Raw genomic sequence first — 24,884 nt, 5'->3', positions numbered from 1 at the left:
TGAATGTCACAAAGGTAATAAGGTAATGATCTAAGAATTAGTGAAAATGTCTTAAAATAAGTGTATTTACCCTTAATTTGAGTAGCTAAATCAGAAAATCTCCCAGTGGAAGGAGCATTTTTATCCATAAAATCAGATTATTTGATATTATGCACTTGAAATAGGAGACTGCACTTTTTTCCTTATTTTAAATGTAAACTTAATCATGCACAGAAATTATTGGTCTATCACAGAAAATAAAAAGAGAGTTTTTTGGTTTTAAAAGATATAAGAAAAAGCTTTGTGCAAAATTTTTTGATGGACATTATAAAGGGACATCACCAACGATTGCATTGCAGTAACTTAATTTTTCACCAACACTGAAAAAGTAAGTGGGGTATTTTACGGAAGGAACCAGAAAACATACATCAGTGTTCTGAAAGCGAGATCTCACCCCTGAACTCTCTTTCCTGCTCAACTCTGAGACTCAGACCTGCTCTCCTAAATCTCTACGGTGTGCGTCAGTTAATTTAGAAAATAATTGAGAAAGAGCTGACTTCCATGAACCTGACCTCATCTGACACGCTGAGGTGGTTAGCCTTTTCCTCAACCTCCTCAGTCTATTATAGTCGATACTATCACACTATCCACCTCTTTTTCTGGCGGGAAACTTCTAAAGGAGAACAATCTCCCAAGTGAACAAAAAGGATTAAAGGAGATTACTAAAGCACTCTTCAATCTCCAGCTCTAGGAATCTTAGTTTTTGGCTCATCTAATGCAGTCTTGATGTGGGTACAGTTGCAGAGCTTGAGAGGAAAAAACGTTGGATGAATGCAGCCACTCAGTTTTAGATCATACTCCCAGTTTTCAGCTACAAGAATGAAGCTTCCAATAAAGTTTTAGCACGTAAATATAACATACATATTTGAGAATATAAAACAAATTGTACAATCAAAGATAACAGGAATAAATACAAGACTTCTTATAAATGATATTCATTTATCAATCAAAACAAGCCCTACCCTGTATGAAATTCGCTCCACTTTAGTTCAGTTTAAATCAATTAAATTCAGCCTATTTATATAGACATTTCACAATAAATGTCATCTCAAGGCACTCTACAGAGATAACTGAATAAGATTATATAGTCAGATTTGTTCAAATGTTAATTTCAATGAGACATTGACATGATAGCAAGTTACCTGTGATTAAAACATCTATTGAAAAATACAGTTAAATATCACGACTTGTAGAATCACACATAGAACCAGTCTGACGGCATGAAGCTATCATGAAAAAGGATCTAAAGAAATGAAAATGAGGAAAAACAAAGTAGAGTTTGTAGACTAAGTTTCATCTATTAGTCTACAAAGTGTTTTAATCCAATTTCCAAGCTTGTTGGACTTCACACAAAATGAGAGCCAATATCTCTAAATTGAGAAAAAATGGCATAAAACTCAAACTCACTCTTCCTCAGAAGAGCATATGGGGAAAGATCCAGGAAGTCACAAAATAACACAAAGTAAAATGGCACGGCTTGTTCTATGTAAATTGTATTGTTATTATTATTATTATTATTATTATTATTCACAAAGACACCAGAAAAAAAAAAAAAGGCATCCATGGAAGAGCTCCAAGGCAGAAACTACTTCTCTCCGAAAGGTTGTCCCACATTTGCCAAACAATGTTAATGATTCACAATATCCATCAACTGATCTTCTCCTGCACTTCCATCAGGGTCACGGTGGGGCCGGTGTCTATTTGGCAAAAACGATCTATCTATATGTGAAAGGCTGGGTAGAACCTGGACATGTCTCCAGTCACCGGGCAACACACAGACACATACAACTATATACCCACACCCCCACACCTAAGGACAATTTAAAGAAGCCAATTAACCTAACAGTCATGTTTTTGGACAGATGAAGCTGGAGCACCCGGAGAGAACCCACGCATGCACAGGGAGAACATTCAAACTCCATGCAGAAAGACACTGGGCCGGGAATTGAACCCATAACCTTCTTACTGCAGGGCAACAGTGCTACAGACTGCAGCACCGTGCAGCCCTGACTCCTAATACTTCAGGGAAAATACTTTGTAGAGACGAAGCTGAACCTTTCTAGAAAGCTATTCGTTACATCTGTCATACAACACATAACTTCAGAACAACACCAACCTGAATAATTAACCTCAACAACTAGTCATAATCCTAACCCTGATCTCTACCAAAAACTGTTTGGGAGTTCATGGGTTTCTTTTTAAAGCTGCCTATTCCTAGTCTGATACAGTATTAAATGCAACTGAGATGTGACATGATCTCCCATATACCGTTAATCTATGAAGCCCTCCATTTTCGCTGAATACAAACAATTCTATATGATGAAGGGACAAAAAATTATTTAACACAGATATTTCAAACACGCAGTTCTATTTTTACAAACTTAATGGTACATTCAGTAGTTTCTGCTGTTAAGGGCAGTACAGCTAGGTTCTGTATAAGTTGACATTTCCATGTAAAGCTGCACAATCTTCAATAGCTTTTTTATACTTAAAATAAACTGTAATTGATAACTGCATTTGGGATAAACCTAAATCATCTTATATACTGATCAAATTTTTTTTTTATGATTTCAAACATTTTAATGTAATAAAAATATGAAAACAGGAGAAACTGTGAAAGGTCAGATATTTTTTTTTTGGAAATAGATGCTTTTACTACATCACAAATGATTGGCATATCAAACAATTTTCCTTGATTTAACCACAGCAAACGCTTAATCTACTAAGTGCAGAAACATCCTGATCTGTGTCAGCTCCTTCAATAAACTCAAACACTCACCAATCCCAGATCAGCAGTGAAATTAGCCTATTTAGGATTCAAAGGGGACTAAGGGCTTCGGTAATGCAGAGTCTTTGCATGTGTGTGATGGAGTACAGATGTGAAGCACGGTTAAGGGGCATTCGACCATGAGTCTTAAGAGGAACAGCCTTGATGTCTCTGCGGATAAGTGACAGATGAAACGTAGTGAAGGGGAAGACAGGAGTTATGACCAAACTGTAAAAAGGATGAATGCTGCACCACATCTCAGATGTGCTTTCAGCTGAGATATAGAAAGCGCTTTCCTGAATTCGCTGGCTTGCAGTTTTGAGATTTGCATACCATGTAATCAAGTAAATCCTCTGCAGTCAATGTTGTTGAACACAGTTTGAATGTCACTAATCTTGCCACAACAGCCCTTGTATATTTATTAATACAATCCTCTGGACTATTATGCATTTATTTAACAGAGGTTCAGTGCACCTCACTAATTCACAGCTCTATGCATGCTTTAAGATGAGTCCTAATGTAAGCTGCAGGCAGGGGATTTAAAGATCTTCAAACAAATACATCCAAACTGATGATTTCTGGCTGTTTTTCATAACTTATAGTTGCTACCTTACTAATAAAAAAATAAGCACTAGATTAGGCAACCAGGATAAACTTCAAATACCCTTTAATTCCCAGACCTGCAAGAGGTATGTGCATGTTTGTTTGTTTTTTTTTTTCCTGAATGACGGGATACCTTGATCTGGATATAGGGGCTACAAATGTTAGCATGACAGGTTTAGTGATATTGTTACAGGCCCTTGTTGGAGCATCGGACTATCACACCTCATAAAAACATGTGACACCATCTCCTGCTTTTATACAGTCCATTAGAGCCTGTATGTCGGGTCTGCAGGAGGGCAGATTATGGTACCATGCAATGGCCTGCATGAAAAGCATAAATATGTACAGTCAGAGAGGCATTCTATAGGAATGTACACTTTAGGAGGGCAAAAAGTCTTGATTTCTTTTTCTAGCATTTAATATTGACTTATAATGTTATATCAGTCATTGACTAATGAATACAAAGAAATGTTTTTTAGATGTGTCTAAAGATCATATAGCAATCATAAAGACCATCATTACGTTTAAGGTTTTTATAAGGCATTTTATTTTAATCTCTTCCACACATGTATTAAGAGTCAGAGAAGAATTGTGATTGCTCCAATGCAATCAGGGGACCGTTTTTAACTAATTTATTAAAGTTTGTAAAAAGTGTGATTGGTTAACTGTTATTCATTTGCAGTACCATGCTACAACAATGAAAACATTTGAAAAATCTCATATGTTGGGCAAAGACTTGGTTTGAAAATGTCTTTTAATCATATAATAAAATACTCTTTAAAATCTTAATTTATTGTTGAAAGAAAAATGTATGGATATACATTTTTTACTAAAATTTTAAACACCAGTGACAAGACGAACCATCGTCATTTTAAAGCAAATAAACTGGTATAATTATTTGTGAACCGTTTAAAAACACATGAAGTCCATTAAAAACAACTACGCTGTTTAATAATGTAACTCAATCAAAATGACATTGCCAATTCACAACACATGTCATCTTAGGGCAATTTACAGAGACTATTCAATCAAATCATAAAGATGGACTGGTTAAACGTTTCCTATCTAGCTGATTGCCTCAAGTCTTTGACTTTGCAGAATTTCTTCCTCCAGTCATTCCACCGTTTTGACTTTCAGTTGAATAATTTATTCACCTTGTCTCTGCTTCAATATTCCTGGTATAGCCCTGCCTCCTTCTAGCTAATTACTTTGCTCTTAAGTTAGACTCGGCATCCTCTACCTTCTATAAAGACACTGCTTCTCAGTTACACTCAATTTGTCCATATCTTTTAACAACATTTAAAGAAATTAGTTTTTATTGTTTGAATAAATACATAAATCATAAACACTATTAAATAAAATGGATCTACACATTAGGTGTAACTGCTGTTACTGATTGTCACTGGGGTTTCCTAAAGCAACGTTTAACTCTGTGGCTGTAACACCAGTGACATGTTTCATGAAAAATCCATTTTAAAAAATGGCTACCACAGAGCGGGGAACCACATGTTTTTATGATCTATTCACTCAATTATGTTGTTTATTACATTTGCTTTCAATATTCTTGTAATTTCCTGCCAATAAAGTGAATCACAGCAGTGATGTCAACTAAAGGCTTCATTTGAAAACATCAGTTTTAATATTTCTGAAAACTCAGAAGAGACAGATTTCTAAATATTGGCCCCCCTTTAAAGATTTTTCTTTAAATAAGATACTTTTGTTGAACAGTAACAATGGTGACATAAAATGAAGTTGAAAACAGCTTTTCAATATATATGTATTATATTAATTTGCCATTTTGTTTTAATATGTCCTTTACATTGTAAATTTGATTGCCATTCTTATTTTTTTTGCAATTTCAATCATAGAAAAATATGTTTAAACTCAAAATACAGCACCTTCCCTCCACTATTCACTGTGAGATGAGCACTTTTGTGATTGTTGGTGTTTTACAGTAAATAATTAAAAATTATGAGCAATTTGATGGTGACAAATGAATTGATATTACAAATGATATAAAATATAAGAATAAAATAAAAAAAGAGATCAAAGAATGTTTAGATGTAATATTTCTTTCAAATCCTAGGGAAAAAAGCAGAGATGTTTCTGTAGAATAAGCCTGGAACCAATGAATAAGATTTAGCAATAATCCCCCCTCCGCGCGGACCGGCTGGGCGGGTACATACGATCAAGTAAAATGATACGACTGGCATACAATCAAATACAAACAGCAAAAAAATAAAACAAGCCGGTCCCATCGAGGCGTAATCGGAGACAATGACACACGAAGTGTGCTCCTGATGTCCAGTCTGCTCTGTAGCTTTGTTTTGGGCGCTGTAACCGCAGAAAATCCCGCTTCACAAAGATAGGATGTTATAGATAGGATGAGTCTTAACCTGTGTCAAGAGTCAAAGATGCACCGACTGATGTAATTGGGAGAGAATACCGCAATTTTTTATATTTTTCAAAATAAAACATCACTCAGACTCTGATCGTCGATAAATTATTCTGTGTGGCCCGGTACCAAATGACCAACAAACCGGTACCGGTCCGCGGCCCGGTGGTTGGGGACCACTGGTTTATATGACAATTATAAATATATAGTAGATACTACATACTTTATGTAGAATCTGTTATGAATTTTTTATGAATTCAAACTTAGGTTTATTAAACCCGGTGTCCCTATTTACCTTAATTACTATTATTCAAACATGTTCAAATTTTGTCCTGCCAGTTTTAGAGGTTTCTCTACTTCAACACAGCAGATTCTGATTATTACAGTTCAGCAAAATCATGTAAATCAACTATCATTGGAAATCAGCTGTGATGCAGCAGAGAAACCTCTAAAACCTGCAGGACAGCGGCCCTTGAGAACCAACTTTGGACATGCCTGCTGTATATGGTAGAGGTGGTGTTTATATCTCTATAATGACAGCTAATGCATGTTTCAAACATACCAATGACTATTTTGCGAAAACTATACCACTATTTAGTAATTAATTATACCAAATTATGTCCAATTTTGCAAATTTCTATATTGTCTAGCTTTATACGTACATATAGTATTCTATGTTCAATACTCAAATCATCAATCTAAATAAACTTTGTCATCAGCTTAACAGGAAACTGCACATTGTTTTGTTTTTAAATTAATACAATTGAAAAAAAAAAAAGATTCATCATTAGGGCTGGGTAAAAAAATTGATTTATCAATTTTGAAACGATTCCTTTACATTTTTGCAAAATCGATGTCTAGGGAATGAGATTGATTCATTTTATAGTGACCCGCCTGACAGTCACATTCAAATAAGCAGGAAATATGCACTCAAGATGACTTCAAACCAGACAACTGCAAATATAGCCAATAGGTTGACTGAAGACTTTAACAAATGGGGGCTGACCAGCGAACACCCTGTAGTTGTTAGAGGCAACGCTGCACATAGGGTTTGTGCATTGAAGATAATGCAGCTCATGAATGTCTGCTGTGTCACGTCTGCTTGCTTGATTGAGGCTTCGCTTTTTCACTTTTCACAAACAGGATTGCACTTTTGAGACAGTTTTGTTTACATCTCATATTTAAACTGATTTCCAAGTTTGCACTTTGTGTTTAATATGACAGGAAAAAACTAAATACATGAGTATTTTGAAACACAGTTGAACCACTTTCATTATTTTAAAAACAGATCGAATCGAAATGAATCGATTTAGAAATGTATGAATCAAAATCGCATCGATTCAGGACATTTTTAAACCCTATTCTTGTTCCTTACAATTAATTTCTAATATTTAGCAATATCACAAAAAAAAATAATAAATAATCTCCTTTTCAACGGAACATTTAACCTCGTGGTTTTACACACTGCTTCAGTGATTTTTTTTTCATCCAGATCTAAAAATGAGAACAAAGGAGACTAAGTAGCACAGGCAGCAGGGCACTGAGGATCACATCATCGTTAGGCAGGTTAGGACAACACGGAGAGTAGTGAACAACCAGTCAATGTTAAAAAAAAGTTAAGCAAATATTGTATTCCGCAAAAATCCACTGCTCTTATTTGCAAGTGAACAGCATATAGTCTAAAATAAATAAATACATAAAAACGAAAAAAAAAACAAAAAAAAAACAACTTTATTTTCTTGGAATAGTCAAAACTAAAACTGTTTGCTAAATTCCAGAAATAAAAAAGAGACCTTTTTAGAAACAAAATCAGGTTTTAATAGATACAGTATATACATGTGTTTGTGGGATAGAAATCAATTTTATGACTTAGATCATATAATTTTATTTTAAAAATGTATGACATCATAATCTGCTATAAACAGCTATTGATAGACAACTTATGCGAGGTAAACTCAGTAAGTCAGCAGCAACAGCCGCTATGCTGTTAAGTTTTTCAGAAAAGGTTAAGCTAGGAATGGTGCTTAGAAAATGTTCAACTCTGGATCAGTTTTAAAAAATGTAAAATTTTAGTCTACTAGAAATTGCTGGATCGATGATGTTGCAAAGCCTAAACAACAATGTACTGCTGTAGATAAACAAGCTCACTTCAGGGTGGACAAGGGTATGTAGAACTCTTTACTTGAAGACAATTAAGAATACTTAAAATCTTGTCTCATTTATGGTTAAGGTATTTATTCAACCAAAATAATTCTGGCAGTTATATCTAATAGAATGCATTTGGTCTGATGTCTAAAAACAATGCTTTTTCTTCATACAGTGCAAATAAACACTGGCTGTGTCCGAATGTGCACCCTAACCCTTAAATCCCCATATAGTACTATATTTTGGACTTTATAGTGCACTAAAATTAATTGAACACAACTTTTGCTCCCTGTTGCTCACCTGACTCCAGCTCCCCCCGCATGGTACCTGCTCCATCTTTGTTCTCTCTTACAACCCCCCCACCCCCCAAAAAAATTCCATGATGCATTGTGAGGAGAGCTCTTGCAAAGCATCATGGGATATATTTGTTTATCTAGTGACCATTGATGTACATTACTTTTCAAGGTGCATTGGGTGAAATTTTGAGTGCACTACTCTTTCATCCACTGGACATTCAAACATCCGTAGAAATGGTGCATCCCTACATCAGTGTTTTTCAATCCTGGTCCTCAAGACACCCTGCTCTGCATGTTTTGGATGTTTCTGAGGTTCAGCACACCTGATTCAGATGATTGCAGTTCAGCAAAGTCTGATAATCTGCTATCAATTGATAACAGGTGTGTAAAAGCTGGGAAACAACTAAAACATGCAGGGCAGGGTGCCTTGAGGACCAGGAATGAAAAACACTGATCTACATAGTGCAGATTTGGACAAAGCCTTACACTGAAATTGATTTGTTTGCACTGGTTTTTATTCTATTCTATACATCTGGTTTTAACTGCACTCCATGTGAAAACAGTTGAACTTTAATGGTGCCGTTTGCAACTGTTCATTAACATTAACTGAAACAAAGCTGGATTTTTCCCTGCTTTGCTCTGACCTCTGCTTCTCACAATTTTCCATTCCTCGGCTTTTTAGCAAGTATTTCTCTTATGCAAATCAGCATGAGCAATTCGTCGTTCAGGACCACTGCCTTCAGTCGCACTGCATCCTGCCTACCAGCATGACTGATTGGACCCCAGTTACAGTCCCGTGCTGTAATCAGGCGTCGACAATCAGCTGCACCTGCTGCACAGAAGTGCAGCTAATCTGTTCGTCAGGGTGGCTGTGGTTTCATGTGAGCAGCTTGCTATCATGGCTCCTGTTGTTTTATATTCACTAGCTGGTGATTACAAGTCAGCATCGAGACATTTGGGCAGTTATAGTGATTGGTTTTGTTTCTGCTGTCCACTTAACTGTCATCTTTTGTAGCCCAGTGTTGACACTCTATTTCACGTTTGGGCAAAGCAGTATGCCTCCTTAGTGGCCTCTTTTAAGCTTTTCTTCTCTTTCGAACACAGATGAGAATATTCAAGCAAAAACGATTGTGGACTTATAGTCAAACCTCCCATGTATCATTCACCTCACTATCCTCAAAAAGACCCATTCTAATGTGGAGGAGTCCATTTTTTCTCTAAATCTTTGGGGATCTCTACCACCTAGGTCCAGGAAACCCCTTAGCAGGAGTTTTTCATCAGGCCGCCACTGTACAGTTGGCATGTAATGATATAGTAGAATCACATCAACAGACCAATAAGCAGCAACTGCAGGATTCTATAATGCCAATATCAGATCAAAATCTCTGAGGTATTTTTTTGCGATACATTGTAGAATCTATATTACGCCATGAAGGATTCCTGCAGTTCTACAGGCAGAACGGGGAAGAATCAGCAGCTAACAAGTTAGTGTACTGTATAGACACCCTTTAGCTACTGTGAGTGCTTTCTTAAGTAAAGACACGTCACATATGGATGATTTTGTTAAATTATTCCGGAGCTATATGTATAAAACAGTGAGATGTTAAGTGCTCTGACACTTTAGTGTCATGCTGTAACTACTTTTATTAAAAGACTATACTTCTCCACAGCTCGTCCATCATATCCAATACAAGCAACATTTCTTTTTTCATGTCAGTGTACTGCCTGTGCTATTCTCATCTAGGTCCATGACAAAGTTTATTCTAATCCCAAGTTCCCCCCTTTCTTTTTGCATTTCAGATGAAATCATCACATTTCTGTCAGTTGTAATTCCATCAAGGCTTCAGTCTTTTCTCTTCTAGGGATGAGAAAATGCCTCTGTGTGACTTCGGAGATGATTATAAAGAAGTATGAACTAATTTCCTCTCAGCCCTAAGGACATCTGTTAACTGACTTTGAGATGTCAACTGTCCAAAAGAGTTAGCCTTTGATTTTGCAAGTCATTATCTTTGTCACATTTAGCTGAAGCAACATATGATAGGTTCAGTGCATACTGAGACCATATTGTTTGTTTCAAACAGGAGATACCGTGCAAAGCATTTAATTTCAGCTCCGCTCCAACAAAACTATGAATAACATTACACTTTTTGGCACAATTCATTTTACATATTATCTTTCTTTATTTTCTGAACTGAGCAACCTTTTTAACACACTGACTGAAAGAGAAATCCTTTTATTCTAAGGGCTTTGATTTGCAGTCAGTGTGAGAAAATAAAATGCAATATGTTCAGCGTTATTCAAATGACATTGAGCAAGTTCTCTCACAATATTTTGTCATTTTACAATACCCAGAAGTGAAATTGTGCATGAATATCTGGGAGCAGACAGGTGCTTTGTGCTTGAAATGAAAATAAAAACATTGCAACCTTGACTGCAGCTGGTTTCCTGCATGCCCTGAAATAAAACACCTTGAGCTGGTGATAGCAGCGCATTAATCCACGCAGTGTGCATAATGTCAGCACGTAGGAGGGGCCTATAAGTGGATACAGAAAATAATTGTTTCTGATGATGTTCGCTGCCTCATACTGTTTATGCTTTCAATTCTTTTAAAAACATATCCATTGTTTGCACCCTTAATGCATGCAGCAGTCAGTCAACAGCTTTGAGTCATCCTGTATACACTAAACAAAATAATGTGTAGATGAGGTAAACAATGCAAAAGTATGCTTCTGCAAATCTCTATGTTAGTGCAGGTGTGTGTGGTTTGCAAGAGTATGAATGGCTCTAGTGGGAGAGACCCAGTCTGCATCCATGATTCAAGGATCAAAATTTTTTAATGTTCATTTCCTTCTTTAGTGAACACAATGGATATAGGCTTTGTGTATAACCTGCAGCAGGGATTTCGAAACCCCACTGTTTGCAGTAAAAACAATTAGGTTTTATAGTTCATAATGTGATACATTTTCACACCATGTACTATCTGCCTTGTACATGCCAAAGAAACATGTTCCAGCTGTGCCTACCAATGCATTTTATACTGTAGCATACAAAACCTGGTCCGTGGATAAGCCAGGCTCCCACAGATTTTGTGGATATGTTAAGGAAACTACACTGCATGAGCTCCTCATAGAATGTAAAGTATTTTATTTTTTTTTTTGAGTAAGAACTTTTGCAAAAAGATCAACTACTTAAGCAAACATGAATGAGGCCAATATAAATATAAGCTCTCTTTGAAGATGATGGTTTTTTCCTTCAGTAATTACGACAGAATTGAAAACTGAGATTTAAACGAAGAAACAACCCAAAGGTTTGGAAACAGGATAGAACAGAGTTTCAGCTATGAATGAGTGCAACAAAAACCTCAACCAGGGAGTACCAGAGAGGTGGAAGCTAATGTAAAAGCTGATGACCTTAAAGCTTAAATGGGAAAAATGTGTTCCTGTAAATGTGAGCTCTGCCGTCCAATGATTTTTGCTTAGATCAAGTTAGATCATTAACTGTTTACTACAAATAATATTAATCCTTGAGTGGTAATGAACACTCCTCAACAGAAGCGGGTTTTTTCTGTGTATTGAAGATTAGAAGGAGAATTAATGTGACTGCTAGTGCAAGGTGAGGCAAGTTTTTCTTTCTATAGCACAATTCAGTAGAAAGACAATTCAAGGTGCTCTACCTGAATTAAGACATATAATATAAGGTACGAAAGGAAGAATAGAAGCAATTCAAGATAAAACATGATACAAGCAGGTAGGAAAACAGATAAAAGTTTAAACTAATGATAGTTCTGTTACAGGGCTGGGCGATAAACTGGATTTTGCCATTATCGGCATGCAATACGATAACCGGCGACAATTTTCCCATGTTGGTAAAAGAAATTTACATAATTCTGCTGTTTTTCCTGCATTGGTGGCTGTATGTCTCTCCCCTTTAAGACTCTGCGGCATGTATATAGTCAGGTGACTCCACCGATCCAATCAGAAGCATAAACAAAGAGAATGGCAGATTAGCCCAGTGAAGAAGCATCTAACAAAGCTGTAAACAAAATTACATCAGTTTATCCTGTAGTGCAGAGATGAAGCTGAGCGTGCAGAGAAGAAGTCAAGAGCTCGTTGCCTGAGTTGAGTGTGCGGCAGACCGGTTTTGAGCGAGGGTGTGCTAATTAAATGATGCGCATTTTTCTCACTGTACACTCAGTACAGTGACACTAAATTATGCCACAGATGTTGAGGAAATGCAAAGTTTGCCTGAAAACTGTTGGGATTACCAAAGTAACACATCCAACTATCACTACCTAGAGCATAACCACACTCTTGAGTTACAAAATTTGCAAAAAGGCTTCATTACCTTTGTGCAAAATACCTTTGTTCAATATTGCACTGCAGCCTTGCAGCAAGAAGGTTCTGGGTTCGATTCCCGGCTCGGGGTCTTTCTGCATGGAGTTTGCATGTTCTCCCTGAGCATGTGTGGGTACTTTCTCTGGGTACTCCGGCTTCCTCCCACAGTCCAAAAAAAAACATGACTGTTAGGTTAATTGGCTTCTCTAAAGTCCCCTTATGTGTGAGTGTGTTTGAATGGTTGTTTGTCCTGTTTGTCTCTGTGTTGCCCTGCGATGGATTGGCGACCTGTCCAGGGTGTACCCTGCCTCTTGCCCGTAGACAGCTGGAGATTACCCCTCGCGTCAATTGGGATAAGCGTGTCAGAAAATGGATGGATGGATGTAATGTGATTTATTAAATAAATTATAAATAGAGGAGTTGCATTTCCTGCACATGCCTTTTTTTCTGATAGAGGAGCCGGAGCATTTATCATGCATTAATCATTATCAAGGTAAAACTGCCCAAGTTGTCGTGGTATTAATTTGAGGTCATATCGCAAACCTAGAAAGACACTGTTGCAGTAATAAATTCTTTTAACACAATCAACTGCAAGTTCACTGTGTTAGGAGAATTGATTGCGTATCACAATTGTATATTCCCTCCCATCTGATACATCTAAAGCAATAGACTATAGTGAATTTTTACCGTTAACAACTTACTGTTATGGGCAAACTACCTAAAAATGTAAGTGCAAAATGTATACAGATTACAGGTTTATTCTAACTATCAAGACAAAGGCCCAATTCCAATACACCCCCTACTTTCAACCACTAGCCCTTACTCGCTACCATTAGCCCTCACCCACTACCAAAACACGACCACAGTGGTTTGGGCTTTGTAATCTTCCTAAGAAATTGGGATATGTATATTGTTGCATAGTTGAAGTTCTGGTACATAAATGACTGTGTATTCATGTATGCACATATATACTGCAGGATATGTGCCACCATAAGAGAGGAGAAAAATCATATATAAAAAAAATGAAAAGCCTCTTCCCTTTTTGGTGCTTTCTCTGTCAGAGTTCTCGTACTGATTTCCTTATGCTCCTTTCTGAGCTGAGAATCAGATGAACCCAGACACCAACAGCTTTGCTTGGTTTTCAAAATTAAAGGTAAAAAAAATCTGCTTTGCAAAATTCCAATCGTCCATGTTTACTGTGAAATTGTCTACCTGCCCTTCCCCAGCAAGTAAGCATCTTAAATTCCTTGCTTTTAAAGACTAGATTCACACCCCACATGCAAAAAAGAATTTGGATAACACTACTCCCATGGGCAAAAGCAACATTTTTGGGTAGTGCTAAAAAGTAAGGCTAGGGGTGTATTAAGCCAAAGCCTATGCATTAAAGAGGAAACCTGGACAACTGTTTAAAATATAAACTGATGTATCAATCCTTTACTGACAATGGCAAATGGCCAGCACTTTCAAGTTAGGCAGTTACAAAGCAAGCTACATTGTAGCCAATGGGGTAACGACACAACAACAGGTCCCTAAGCAACATTATCTGGGTGGGCCCCATATAAAGTACAACAGGTGATAAAGGTTCAGGATACGGTGACCATTCCATAAATCGGCCAAGAAGATACAATTATGCAATTCTCAGTAACAGCACACCACCACATGTTACAGACATCCCAAGTTCCAAAAACTCATTTCAGGGGGTGCTTATCGACATCAGAATCATAGACAGGTTTCAGATATTACAGGCTAACGATGGAACCAAACGACCCATTCATCGGTTACCATTTGCATGTTTCCAAGCGATACAAGGCTTTGTCTATATAAGACTCAAACTCACTGCGGATCCAGACATTTGAATTGAGAAAGCTTCCTGCAGAGGTGGCGAAACGTCTTCAAATCTTGGAAACCAAGTCCGGTGGATATTTTTTGAATTTTTACAGAATGACTATGACCTGGATGACTGAGAACCTTCATCAGCATAATTCCAAGTCGTAGTATGAAAAATGAAATACTCGAATACATTATTCTTTTAAGATCTTTATTATGAGTTTATTCTTTGCCAACCATCTAATAAACTATACACAGTTATTAAAATAGTAATTAAAAGTACCACTCTCTACTTTGCTATTGGTGTCATGTTTAAACGACTCACCATAATGCTAAAAGCTGGTATGTGCTGCAGTATAAATATGGTCCGGTTCGGTCAGTTACTTCAGTATCAGGTGGGTTTAAGAGGAATTTTTCGCACCATTATATCTTCAAAAACACATCCTAGTCTACAATTGCGCAGGGGGCCTACCAGGTGTCAGTAATGGGAGCCCTAAACTGAAACTGAAAGAAGAAACTAACTTTATATGTCTAGATTTCACCAGGAAAATATTCGTACCTTGTTGAAAACCAATAGCCACCACAGTTGAAATATCTTCCATTACTGTATGGAGGTAACATTTTCTGCTGCCATCCATTTTTATATAAAGATGTACATTATATTACATGTTTAAACTGAGAATGAGCAATGCTCATGTTTTAGGAGCGTGTGCACAGGCTTTTAGTTTAAATACTTGAATTTCAATAAGCAGCTGCAAGGCATTAGACATATTAAAGCCATATTTAGTGAGCATTGCCAGAGCTGTAATAACAGCTCATAATTACTTTGGCAAAGACATCTTCATCATTGTTTGTGTCCTCTTTCAGGTTTAAAAAAAATTAATACGTTCATTGTGGTCAGATGGTCATTACATGTCATGTTATTTAAGTCATGCTCAAGGGGTGTCATGCTCAAGGGGTGTTATCAAATCTAGAGATGGCAGAGGAGGGGGGCAATAAGTAAAACTGGTCAATTTGACTCCAGCTGAGGATTTTGTTCAGGTCTGTGTCAACCCCTTATGTCTTTTTTTACACTATATTCGTCTGCCAAAATCATGATTACCTTCTGTCCTTAAATAAACTTCAGTCACTTCTATGCCAGGATGCCAACCTAAGCTCAGAGGATAAAAGGGCTGCATGTTTGAGAACTCATGTAACCCCCATCTCCCCCCCAACCATTTTTTGAATTTCCCATGGAGGTGTCTCTGTGGTTTAAGTAATAACGGGCTCAGAGTAGAGGGGGATATGAGTATATGCGATCTAGCTAATGCACTGCAAGACATCTGCAGAAGCCGCTTCATCTCTCCGGCAGGGTGCTGGTACATGGCAGCATGCCAGCAGAACTACTTTAATACCTGAGTCAAGCATGTAAACGATTGCATGAAAGTGCAGCTCGCCGCATGTGTGCGTTCTCTGTTGACCAACAGGGGTTCTTGTGCTTAATTCTCTCTGTGAGGTTGGTTTGTCAGTGACAAAAAAAAACAGCAGCCTACTTGTATAAATTAATATGTGTGGGTGGAATAGTGCTGTGTGGAGAGTGCAGCTGGGTGAGACCTTCAATCACGTCCCTATCCTCTGCCGCCCCACGGCCAATTATAATTCAGACAAGCTGCAGAGTCAGCTAAGGCAAAGTGAATCATGTGATCTGTCCAAAAAAGACACTGTTTATGGAAAAACAAAGAGAAAAGCGACACAAATGATTCTATTTATCTACAAAGAATGATGTAAAAGCACAGGGTTACATCACTGTTTAAAAAACATGTCCTTTGTCTACTAATCCAAAAATGTAACAGTTCCATCCATCCATCCATCCATCCATCCATCCATCCATCCATCCATCCATCCATCCATGCATCCATCCATCCATCCATCCAATATCAAAACTCCCTTAAATAGTAGCATAAATTAAATAAAGCTTTATAACTTAAAAGACAAATTGTAAAAGTGTAGGAAGTAGGGTTGTCAAAAGTATCGATACTCAAAAAAGTATTTATACTGAAACGTTGTATCCGGATACAATACCACCAGTGGCACCTAAACAGTCATTCATCTAAAGTGCAGAATAGAGGACAATGCACTTTCAGAACACTGTGATTGAATAATTCTGTGCACTTTTTAGTTTCAGACTTTTTTTTTGTAACAGGTGCAGCTGTTGAGAATTATTTTTGTTTCTTAACCGGTTTGGCTAGTGTCATTGTTATGTGGGCAAAGCATAGCCAAGGAAGTAACACTTAATTTTAATTTTATAAGTTTTTTATCAAGCTTGCTTAATATTGTGCACAGCATACAACTTTTATTGTATTTATTTATTGTATTTTATTTATTAATGAAAATATTTCTGTAGAATTTTGGACTTTTTGTTTTTATCCTTGTGGTATCGAAAATGGTATCGAGTATTGAATATTTTCCTTAATATCGGTATCGAGTTGAAAAGTTTAGTATCGTGACAACCCTAGTAGGAAGTTAAAATAACAAATCCATTGGAATCACGTAAGAAGCTCCATTATGACAAAGCACAACATGTATTTTAATCTATAGTCTTCTGCCACACTCCCGTGGAATTGTAACAATAATTTACAACTTTTTTTTTTATTTTTTCCCCTTAGGGCAAAGCAAAAATATACATCTGTTCATTTTATTGCTCATTCAGCTCAAACATTACAATCTCACATAGCTGTTAGAGTCTCCAAGGAAGCCACAGCTTGTCCCAGATGGCAATGAATCAACTTTTTCAAGAGAACTGTTGTTCACTTCACCAGATAGCACCAGAGGCAGCAGCGTAGGCAAAGCAACGTAAACTATAGATGCATTAGCAGCTACAGGGCAAATGACCTTGTAAGGTATGGGAACACAAGACATCAAAAGCCCTACAGCACACATGCTGAAAACATTGCATTTTTCACATCATATCAAAGTTATGTCTTGTACCTTCGAAGGATTGTTAATATTTAATGGATATGATAGAGGCCTCTCAAATAAAGGATGAACTTTAAAAGACTGAGCACTGTAGAGCAGGAAACAATAGCTTTCTAAAGAGATCTCTGCAACTGTCTCCCTAATCCCCAGAGAACTTACTTATGGTCCACAAGTGAGGTTTGCGTGCTAAACAAGAAAGTAGTTCCCAGACTGAAAAATAACTGTACTGTGTTGCTTGAGCCTTTTTTTTTTTCAGAAATCCATTATCTGTTTTGCTTTTAAGGTAGCACAGCATACTTTTCATAGCAAATAGGCCTATCTGCATAGACTTCACACATTTCAAAAGATGAACAATGATTTAGATTTCATCCATTTAACTGAAATTGCAAACATATTTGTTCCCTTAACTTTTTTCCCATTATGTCACATTACAACTGCATTGTATTTTCATACAGCAATAAAGCAAGACAAACTTTCTTCATGTTTAACAGAAGCTGTGTTGACATATGACTGAAGGTACCACAGCTCCTTCTCTGTTCTCTGGATTGTATTTAGGGTCATCAGAGTAACAGTGGCTGCTCACAGCTGCTTTTCTACATCATTTGGAAACATTATAATTCCACCTCTTGCAGCTCAGTGACACAATGTATGTCCCTATAAAATATTTAACTGTATAGATGTTAAAGGCGTTTTAATAATTTGTGTTTCAGTTCTGGTATTTGGAGTTCTGGTTACTGTTTTTTGTGCAAATAAGTGCTTACTTCAACACTTTTTTCCCCTCAGTAAGCAGGAATAACGCACCTGTTTTGGGGTCCACAGAGAAATACGGTTGTCCTTGTAAAATACTGTAGACTATCCTTGCACTGTTTCCATAGGTGGGGTCGTCAGCATCTGTCGCTGTGACTTGCAACACGGAGGTACCTAAAAATAGGAAAAAAGAGAAGCAAAAATTGATTTCCTGTTTTCTTTTTAAAAGGTTTTCTAATGCAGGAACACTGCTGTATTATTTTCCATTGCTTTGGAATCTCCTAGCAACCACATCTCAACTAGAACAGAATTGAAGGAGATTAAATGAAACAAGAACCTGTATAAAGATCATCTTACAGTTTAAATTCAAATTACATACTTTCAACCTGTTTAATATATATATATATATATATATATATATATATATATATATATATATATATATATATATATATATATATATATATTTTTTTTTTTTTTTTTTTTTTTTTTTTTTTTCAGCATTAATTATTTTAAAGATTTCTCTTTTGAAAAAAAACAATGCCTGTCTTTAATTAAAACAAGTTAGATTTAGATAATGTGTCCAAGCTAAAATATATACATTACATGCCATAATAATATTTGCTGGATTAGTTTGTTACAATAACGATTAGAAACTCCATGGATTCAATGTGGAATAGATGATATTTAATAAAAATATACACAAATACTGTACACAAATCCTGCAGATCAGCTTGAGATTATAGGATAATTTCTTCAGTTTATTGTATGTATTACAATACACTTTTTTCAGGAATACCTGAAAAAGAATCAAAATGTCAACCACAGATGAACATCATTTCTTAAGGAGGTTTGAAACAAAATCAGAAACCACTTAGAGTCAAGTCCACAATAAACTAGAACAAAGGATTAAACCAAGAAAGAAGCCCTTGCTCTAAAATCAACTAATGCTCACATGATTTTACAGCTAACCTTGACAGATTTAAGGCTTTTTAAACAAAAGGACACTTTTGCTGTGCAATTGTTTCCCAGAGCGTGGCAATGGTGCTTTGAATGATTTTGAAGGAAATAGTTAAATGGACGCCTTCCTATACATTTTGGAACATCTCCACACATCTCAAGTTAATACATAACATTTAATGCGATCCAATACACATCAGTAAACATTTTGGATACAGCGGGTTAACATTAAGCTACTGAAATAACATTCCTATTTCCCTGTTGGCACAAAATTGCAAAATCAAGTTTGTGCCAGGAAGTCATTCAGTTTACATTTCTGCAAAGAAGAGATGTTAAATATTTAGAGGAAATCATGGTTGCCTAGAAAATTGCATTTCAACTTGCCGTGCCTTTTTTTTGTTTCTCAGCCGTGACGTTTAAAACCAGGCTTTTTACATAAGTTTTATCTGGTGATGCTCACAGCATCCCCTTCCTGCGGTTGCTTACACATGGGCGTACGGTAACAAATCTTTGTAAATCATGCGTTAAAAGCCAAATTAGTCTGAAATGTTTAACTACAACAGCTTACTTGCTCAAATACAGACCTCTAAGTGAGGAGGAGAAAGAAAAACTCTTTTTTTTTTCCCCCGTCCAAAAATTAAACTGTATCGCATTAAGCAACAAATCAAAACCTCATGGCTACTTCTAAGTGCCACAATGATTAAAGAATTGTACTTATATCAATTTCTGTTGTTTTTTTGGTTTTGTTTTCTCAGTTTATTTTTTTTATTATTATTATTTCTAGGTGTGATAAAACAGAAAAAGATTCCCTTAAAATAGAAAATAACAGTTTAATTATTCACAGATTTTAAAGGATTAAAGCCTACAGGAGGTATCCTAAAGGATCAGCATCTTCACAAGGCAAAATAAGCTACTGGGTGATTCATTAGAAAATGAAACATTTTAACAATACACAACCATTGGAAGGGATAATTGTTTTTATTTATATCTCAGAACAGAGGCACTGTGAAATATTGTAGGTTTACCTAGTTGAACCCCTGAAAAATAGCCTTGACAAGACATTAACTACCTCAGGCTCCCTCCCTGGCACTCAGAGTTAGCCTTTGTTTCTACTGTAGAAGCGATGGGGGTAAAAGAATGGCCCAAAATAATTACCTTGTTGGTGGCTACAGAGAGTGTGAATGTGCAACTTGCAAAGGTATATTTTATGGAGGATTTTTCCTGCCAAAAACAATTACTGAACTTACCATAAGTAACCTTAATCAAAATACTGCCATCATTGCATTATTTTGTTGTATACTTCCACCAGGTAAAAATCAATAGCTATAGTTTTTTAGCTCAATGTTATCGTTAAACACCAGCCAATAACAAATAAATGCAAAGTTCTCCATCTTCAGATCAGATAGCAAGAAATGTATAGCAGGACTTTATACAGTCTGTGGAACAACATAATGGGTAGATTTTTTTAAATTATACTCTGTGCATGACTTCCATGTTATGCACATTGCTGCAAATGTTTTTTTTAATGCAATGTTGGATTACAAAACAGGATAAATGGAATAACAATTAATAAAGCACCATAAAAAACAAAAAGAGGACAGATTAAAAAACCTGAACTAATGCTGACCTTTTACTTAACGGCTCATTGTTATAGCTATTGAGGTTCAATTTTACACTCCAAGTGCTGCTCACATGGCATTACAGGCTTCATTGACCCCTTATAATCACATGATGAGTGTACTGTAATTGCACAACTGGCTTATTTGATGCACTGGTCTATTTATGCATGTAAGCACTGCAGTAAAATTAGACATGTGAGCTGCATGATGCATCTCATGGCTTTATGGACTCTCGCCAGGCTCTCCTGAGAGAGAGCTGTACACAGTAAAGCTCCTCTGAGTCTTACCAGATGTGTTTTTTTTTTTTTTAGTTACCCAGTGGAGCAGAGTGTAAAGTCAGTAACCATAAATCATTTACACAGCATCCTGGGTACTGTGAATGATGGTAACTGAGCTGTGATAATATGAGTAACTCCTTACTTGCTTTAGAATCAGAATTAGAACTGAATGAATAAAAGTCATAAAATCCGTCCATTTTCCATCATGCTTTATCCCTTCTGGGGTATAAAATTCATAACATTTAATAAAAAAAAATCATAATTGTAGTCAATTAATCTATAATAAATACTGTGTGTGGAGGTTGAGAGTGTTGATAATGACGATGCTTTCATTATGTACTCAAAACTAAGGACAATCAGCTGTACATGCCATATATTTAGAGCTAAAATGATGACTACTACATAAAAAAGTGCATCTTTTAACTCGATATTCTGTATAACTGCATAACAAACTATAGCTAATTAATGAGGAAGAAAACTTTGCGGGAAACCCAGAAAAAAATTTGTTAAAACTTTGTGCATCCTAATCACACATCATTAACTTTTCCCCCTTGTTGAACCTCCTTTTACTGCCTCTCAGTACAACAAAAAACACAACCAGATTTGTTTTTTCTTTGTTCTTTTCAAGAGAAGCGCACTCAGCCTGAAGAGGAAAATGAGTTTTTCCATGATTGAAATGAATGTAGCATTTATCGGGTTTATTTCTAGTTGCTGTAAATTAAAAAGACCTAAGTTTGGGAATTTTTTTAGAACATTATTCGACAACATCATTATCACTGACTCATTGTGATGAGGACGTTGTTTACTCTCTGCTCTTGAGTTTGGACTGGATGGAAGTAAATATGGAAATAATTCTAGTTTCAGGTGGTGAAATCTCCCTCTGAGTAGCTTGAAGTGTAAGGAAACACAACAGTTCTCCAAATGTGATGCGATACAAGCACCCAATGTTATTCCATTCACAATTACCATTTTACAGCATACTTCAGGGGTAGTGGTGTGATTGTCTTGTGTTGACACAGATGTCTAAAGAACATCCCTAAAAACATAAAATGATTAAGTTTACCTAATCAAATATTTTCTTCATGATGAGTTTAGGAAATTTGGATTCAATAAATTTGTGTGAGGGATTGCCTTTTTAGTCAGTGAGTCCATGCAAACAGCTGGTTTTCCTTAGATAGAAAACTTTTGAACCAATCTTACTGGATGAATTGGTTGAATTGTCTCTACTAAGTGCTTTGAGATTACATGTTGTAAATTGGCACTATATTAATAAACTGAATTGAATTTAAATCAAAGCCAGATATTAACCAGACAAATGTATTTTTTTCAATATTTTTGCTTGTTTTGTTTGAATTTCCCATCATGTACTGCAAGTAAGTAGTGTACTCGAGGTTTGGCTCCTCTAAACTAAAATCTGTATATTACCTGGAACTGAAACAATCAAACAGATTATTTGAAATGACAAAAGTTAAGAAGTCAAATAATAGTAAACTTGAGTTTTTTTATTTTTTTTTTTACTCTATCCAGAATTAATAAGCTGTTATAGAATTAACTTCACCTAGTTTAAATTCAGTAAAGGCTCTCCTATTATACACCTCTAGTTACTATTAATTGGTTAGTGGCAAAATAGTCATCCAGTGAATTGATTAGCAAAATAATAATTAGGTACATTCCTAATCCATCTTATACCGTCTTTAGAACTTGACTTGGTGAAATTCTGTAAAGGCAAAATAATTTTAGTGTATGTAAACTTCCAGTATTAACACCAAAGCAAACACAGTATCTATCATATAAGTTAGTGGCCCTCAAACTTGGTCCCCGGGACCCACAGTCCTGCATGTTATATATGTTTCTGTGCTCCAGGGACTTTATTTTTCAGCTTTTTTTGAAAAGCTGAAGAATAAAGTCAAATGGAGTTTGTATTGTGAGGTTACTAGTTGTGTAAACTACACTGATTACAGTTACATTTCTTCCAGTTTAAATTTAGCATTTAATTAAATAATACATGTTATTTTTATCCACTTATCTTCTATTCTGTTTTACAATTGTTTTATTTATCAAAAATGTATTTTTCTTTCTTTTTACTGGGAGCCATATGAAACTATAAGTAGAGCCAACAATACAGCAACAATAGAGCATATCCAGACTATTTCTTTTTTAGGTGGACTTTCACCACATTCTAACATCCACTTATTACACCTACTTTCAAACATCAATTCATCCACTTCTTCACTACTTACTTGACTCAGTGATGGCATCACAATACCTATTGCCCTTTTAAAAGATCAAAGCTGGTCTCTGAAAATGGATTGCGGGTTCTTATCGTCCTCCCACAAACCGAATCAAGGTGTTAAGCTTCAACTTTTACATCACCGTGGAATTCATGAGATCAAAGTAAGATGTTATTTGAGACTTTACAGGTCAGAATTGGGTGTCATTTTCATGAGATAAAACATGTCTTTATAAAGGAAAAGGGTTATTTTTTTTTTCAAGAAAACTGTCATCATTTTTGAATATGAACTGAAAAATACATGTTTAGAAAGGCACTTATTTTGGTTATATGATGAGTACAGGTATGAAAATGATTTCAAATCTTTTCATTTTCTTCTGATATATTTATATATTTTGTGTGAATTACTTAATATCTAATAGGTTTTGGTGGTAGTGTTTAATGGAGAGCTTGTGAGTTAAAGGATAATTCCGGTTTTTAACACTTTTAGCCCATTTTCTGTAGTGTCCAGGATGAAATCGAATGATCGACACCAAAATTTTGACAATTGGTCCTGTCTCTGCTTTTTGGCTCATGCAGAATCCCCCCTGGCTGCTTCAGAATGGCTTCCATAGTGCATGTCCGATAATGTCCTTAAAACAACCTTAAACGTTCTTTTTTTAAAATATGCTACTCACCGGGTCGTCAGCGCTGTTCAATGACGTTCCAAAAAAAGTTTCGTGAAGAAAAACCGTTCCTGTCTTGTTTTATTTAGCATTTTGTAAATCCCAGAACTATTTTTTCCGATACATCACAACCGCTTATAAACTTCCGCTTCCGGTTCGAATCTGAAGCGTTGCACACTCCAGACCACTAGTTGGCGACGGTATCCTCTACCGTCAAACTCAAAGTCCAATATGTCCTCCTCAAAAATCCACCTTTCGTATTCCATTTTCAGAGTTTTTTAAAGTGTTTAACAGAGACGTTAGCACCTCGACGTCGGAGTACACAGAGTGAAGCAGAAACACTTGGGCCTTGCGAAAAGACTACAACTAATCGTAAACCGGCCCCATTTCCGTTTCCGGTGGCGGAGGGATATTGACTATTCCAACAGAACTCAATGGGATTTACAAAATGCTAAATAAAACACTACAGGAAAGTTTTTTCTTTACGAAACTTTTTTCGTAACATAAGTACCACTTTTTAATTATTCTGCTTCGTTCTATTTATATTCTCCTATTCTGTAGTATTTGTGGGTTCAACCCCAAACCTTATTCTCTCGGCTTTTTAACGTCATGGTAACTTCATTTGCTAAGCTCCTGTTTGGGGCATGACACTATCCTGGAGCAACATGTCAGCTGTGCTGCTGCAATCAACACTTTTGATTATAGAATATAAAGTTTGGCCTTTTTTTCCAATATATAGTTCAGTTTCTCTTGTACACATAGATATGGTCCAGCAAGTCAATAACTTGATACAGTCAGCTTGTTTTCCTTAGATAGACATTTTACCAATCTGACTGGATTATCTGATTAATATTTAAGTATTTCACTTAATTCTGTGACATTTCTGCTAAAATATTAATAAAAAAAACGTTTTGAAGTTTTTGTCAAGTGTATTTTTCCCATACATTCACTACTACTGAAATTAATTCTAGCTAAGAAAAACAGACTACTTTTAAGCCTTTAAATGAACTGGTATCAAGTACAT

At 36.1% G+C, this 24,884-nt stretch overlaps 1 protein-coding gene across 1 annotated transcript in view; it reads right to left on the bottom strand.

The window, feature by feature from the left end:
* Window positions 1–24,884, bottom strand: part of LOC119773951 (cadherin-18) — a 207,511-nt gene that overhangs the window by 88,334 nt on the left and 94,293 nt on the right. The window contains exon 4 of the mRNA XM_038271191.1: window positions 18,163–18,282. Coding sequence (XP_038127119.1) covers window positions 18,163–18,282 — 120 coding nt within the window. The remainder of the gene's footprint in view (window positions 1–18,162; window positions 18,283–24,884) is intronic.

Source organism: Cyprinodon tularosa, unplaced genomic scaffold (assembly GCF_016077235.1).
Source record: "Cyprinodon tularosa strain WSP-4 unplaced genomic scaffold, ASM1607723v1 ctg793, whole genome shotgun sequence".
Lineage (NCBI taxonomy): Eukaryota > Metazoa > Chordata > Actinopteri > Cyprinodontiformes > Cyprinodontidae > Cyprinodon > Cyprinodon tularosa.
This window is presented reverse-complemented; position numbering and strand designations above follow the sequence as displayed.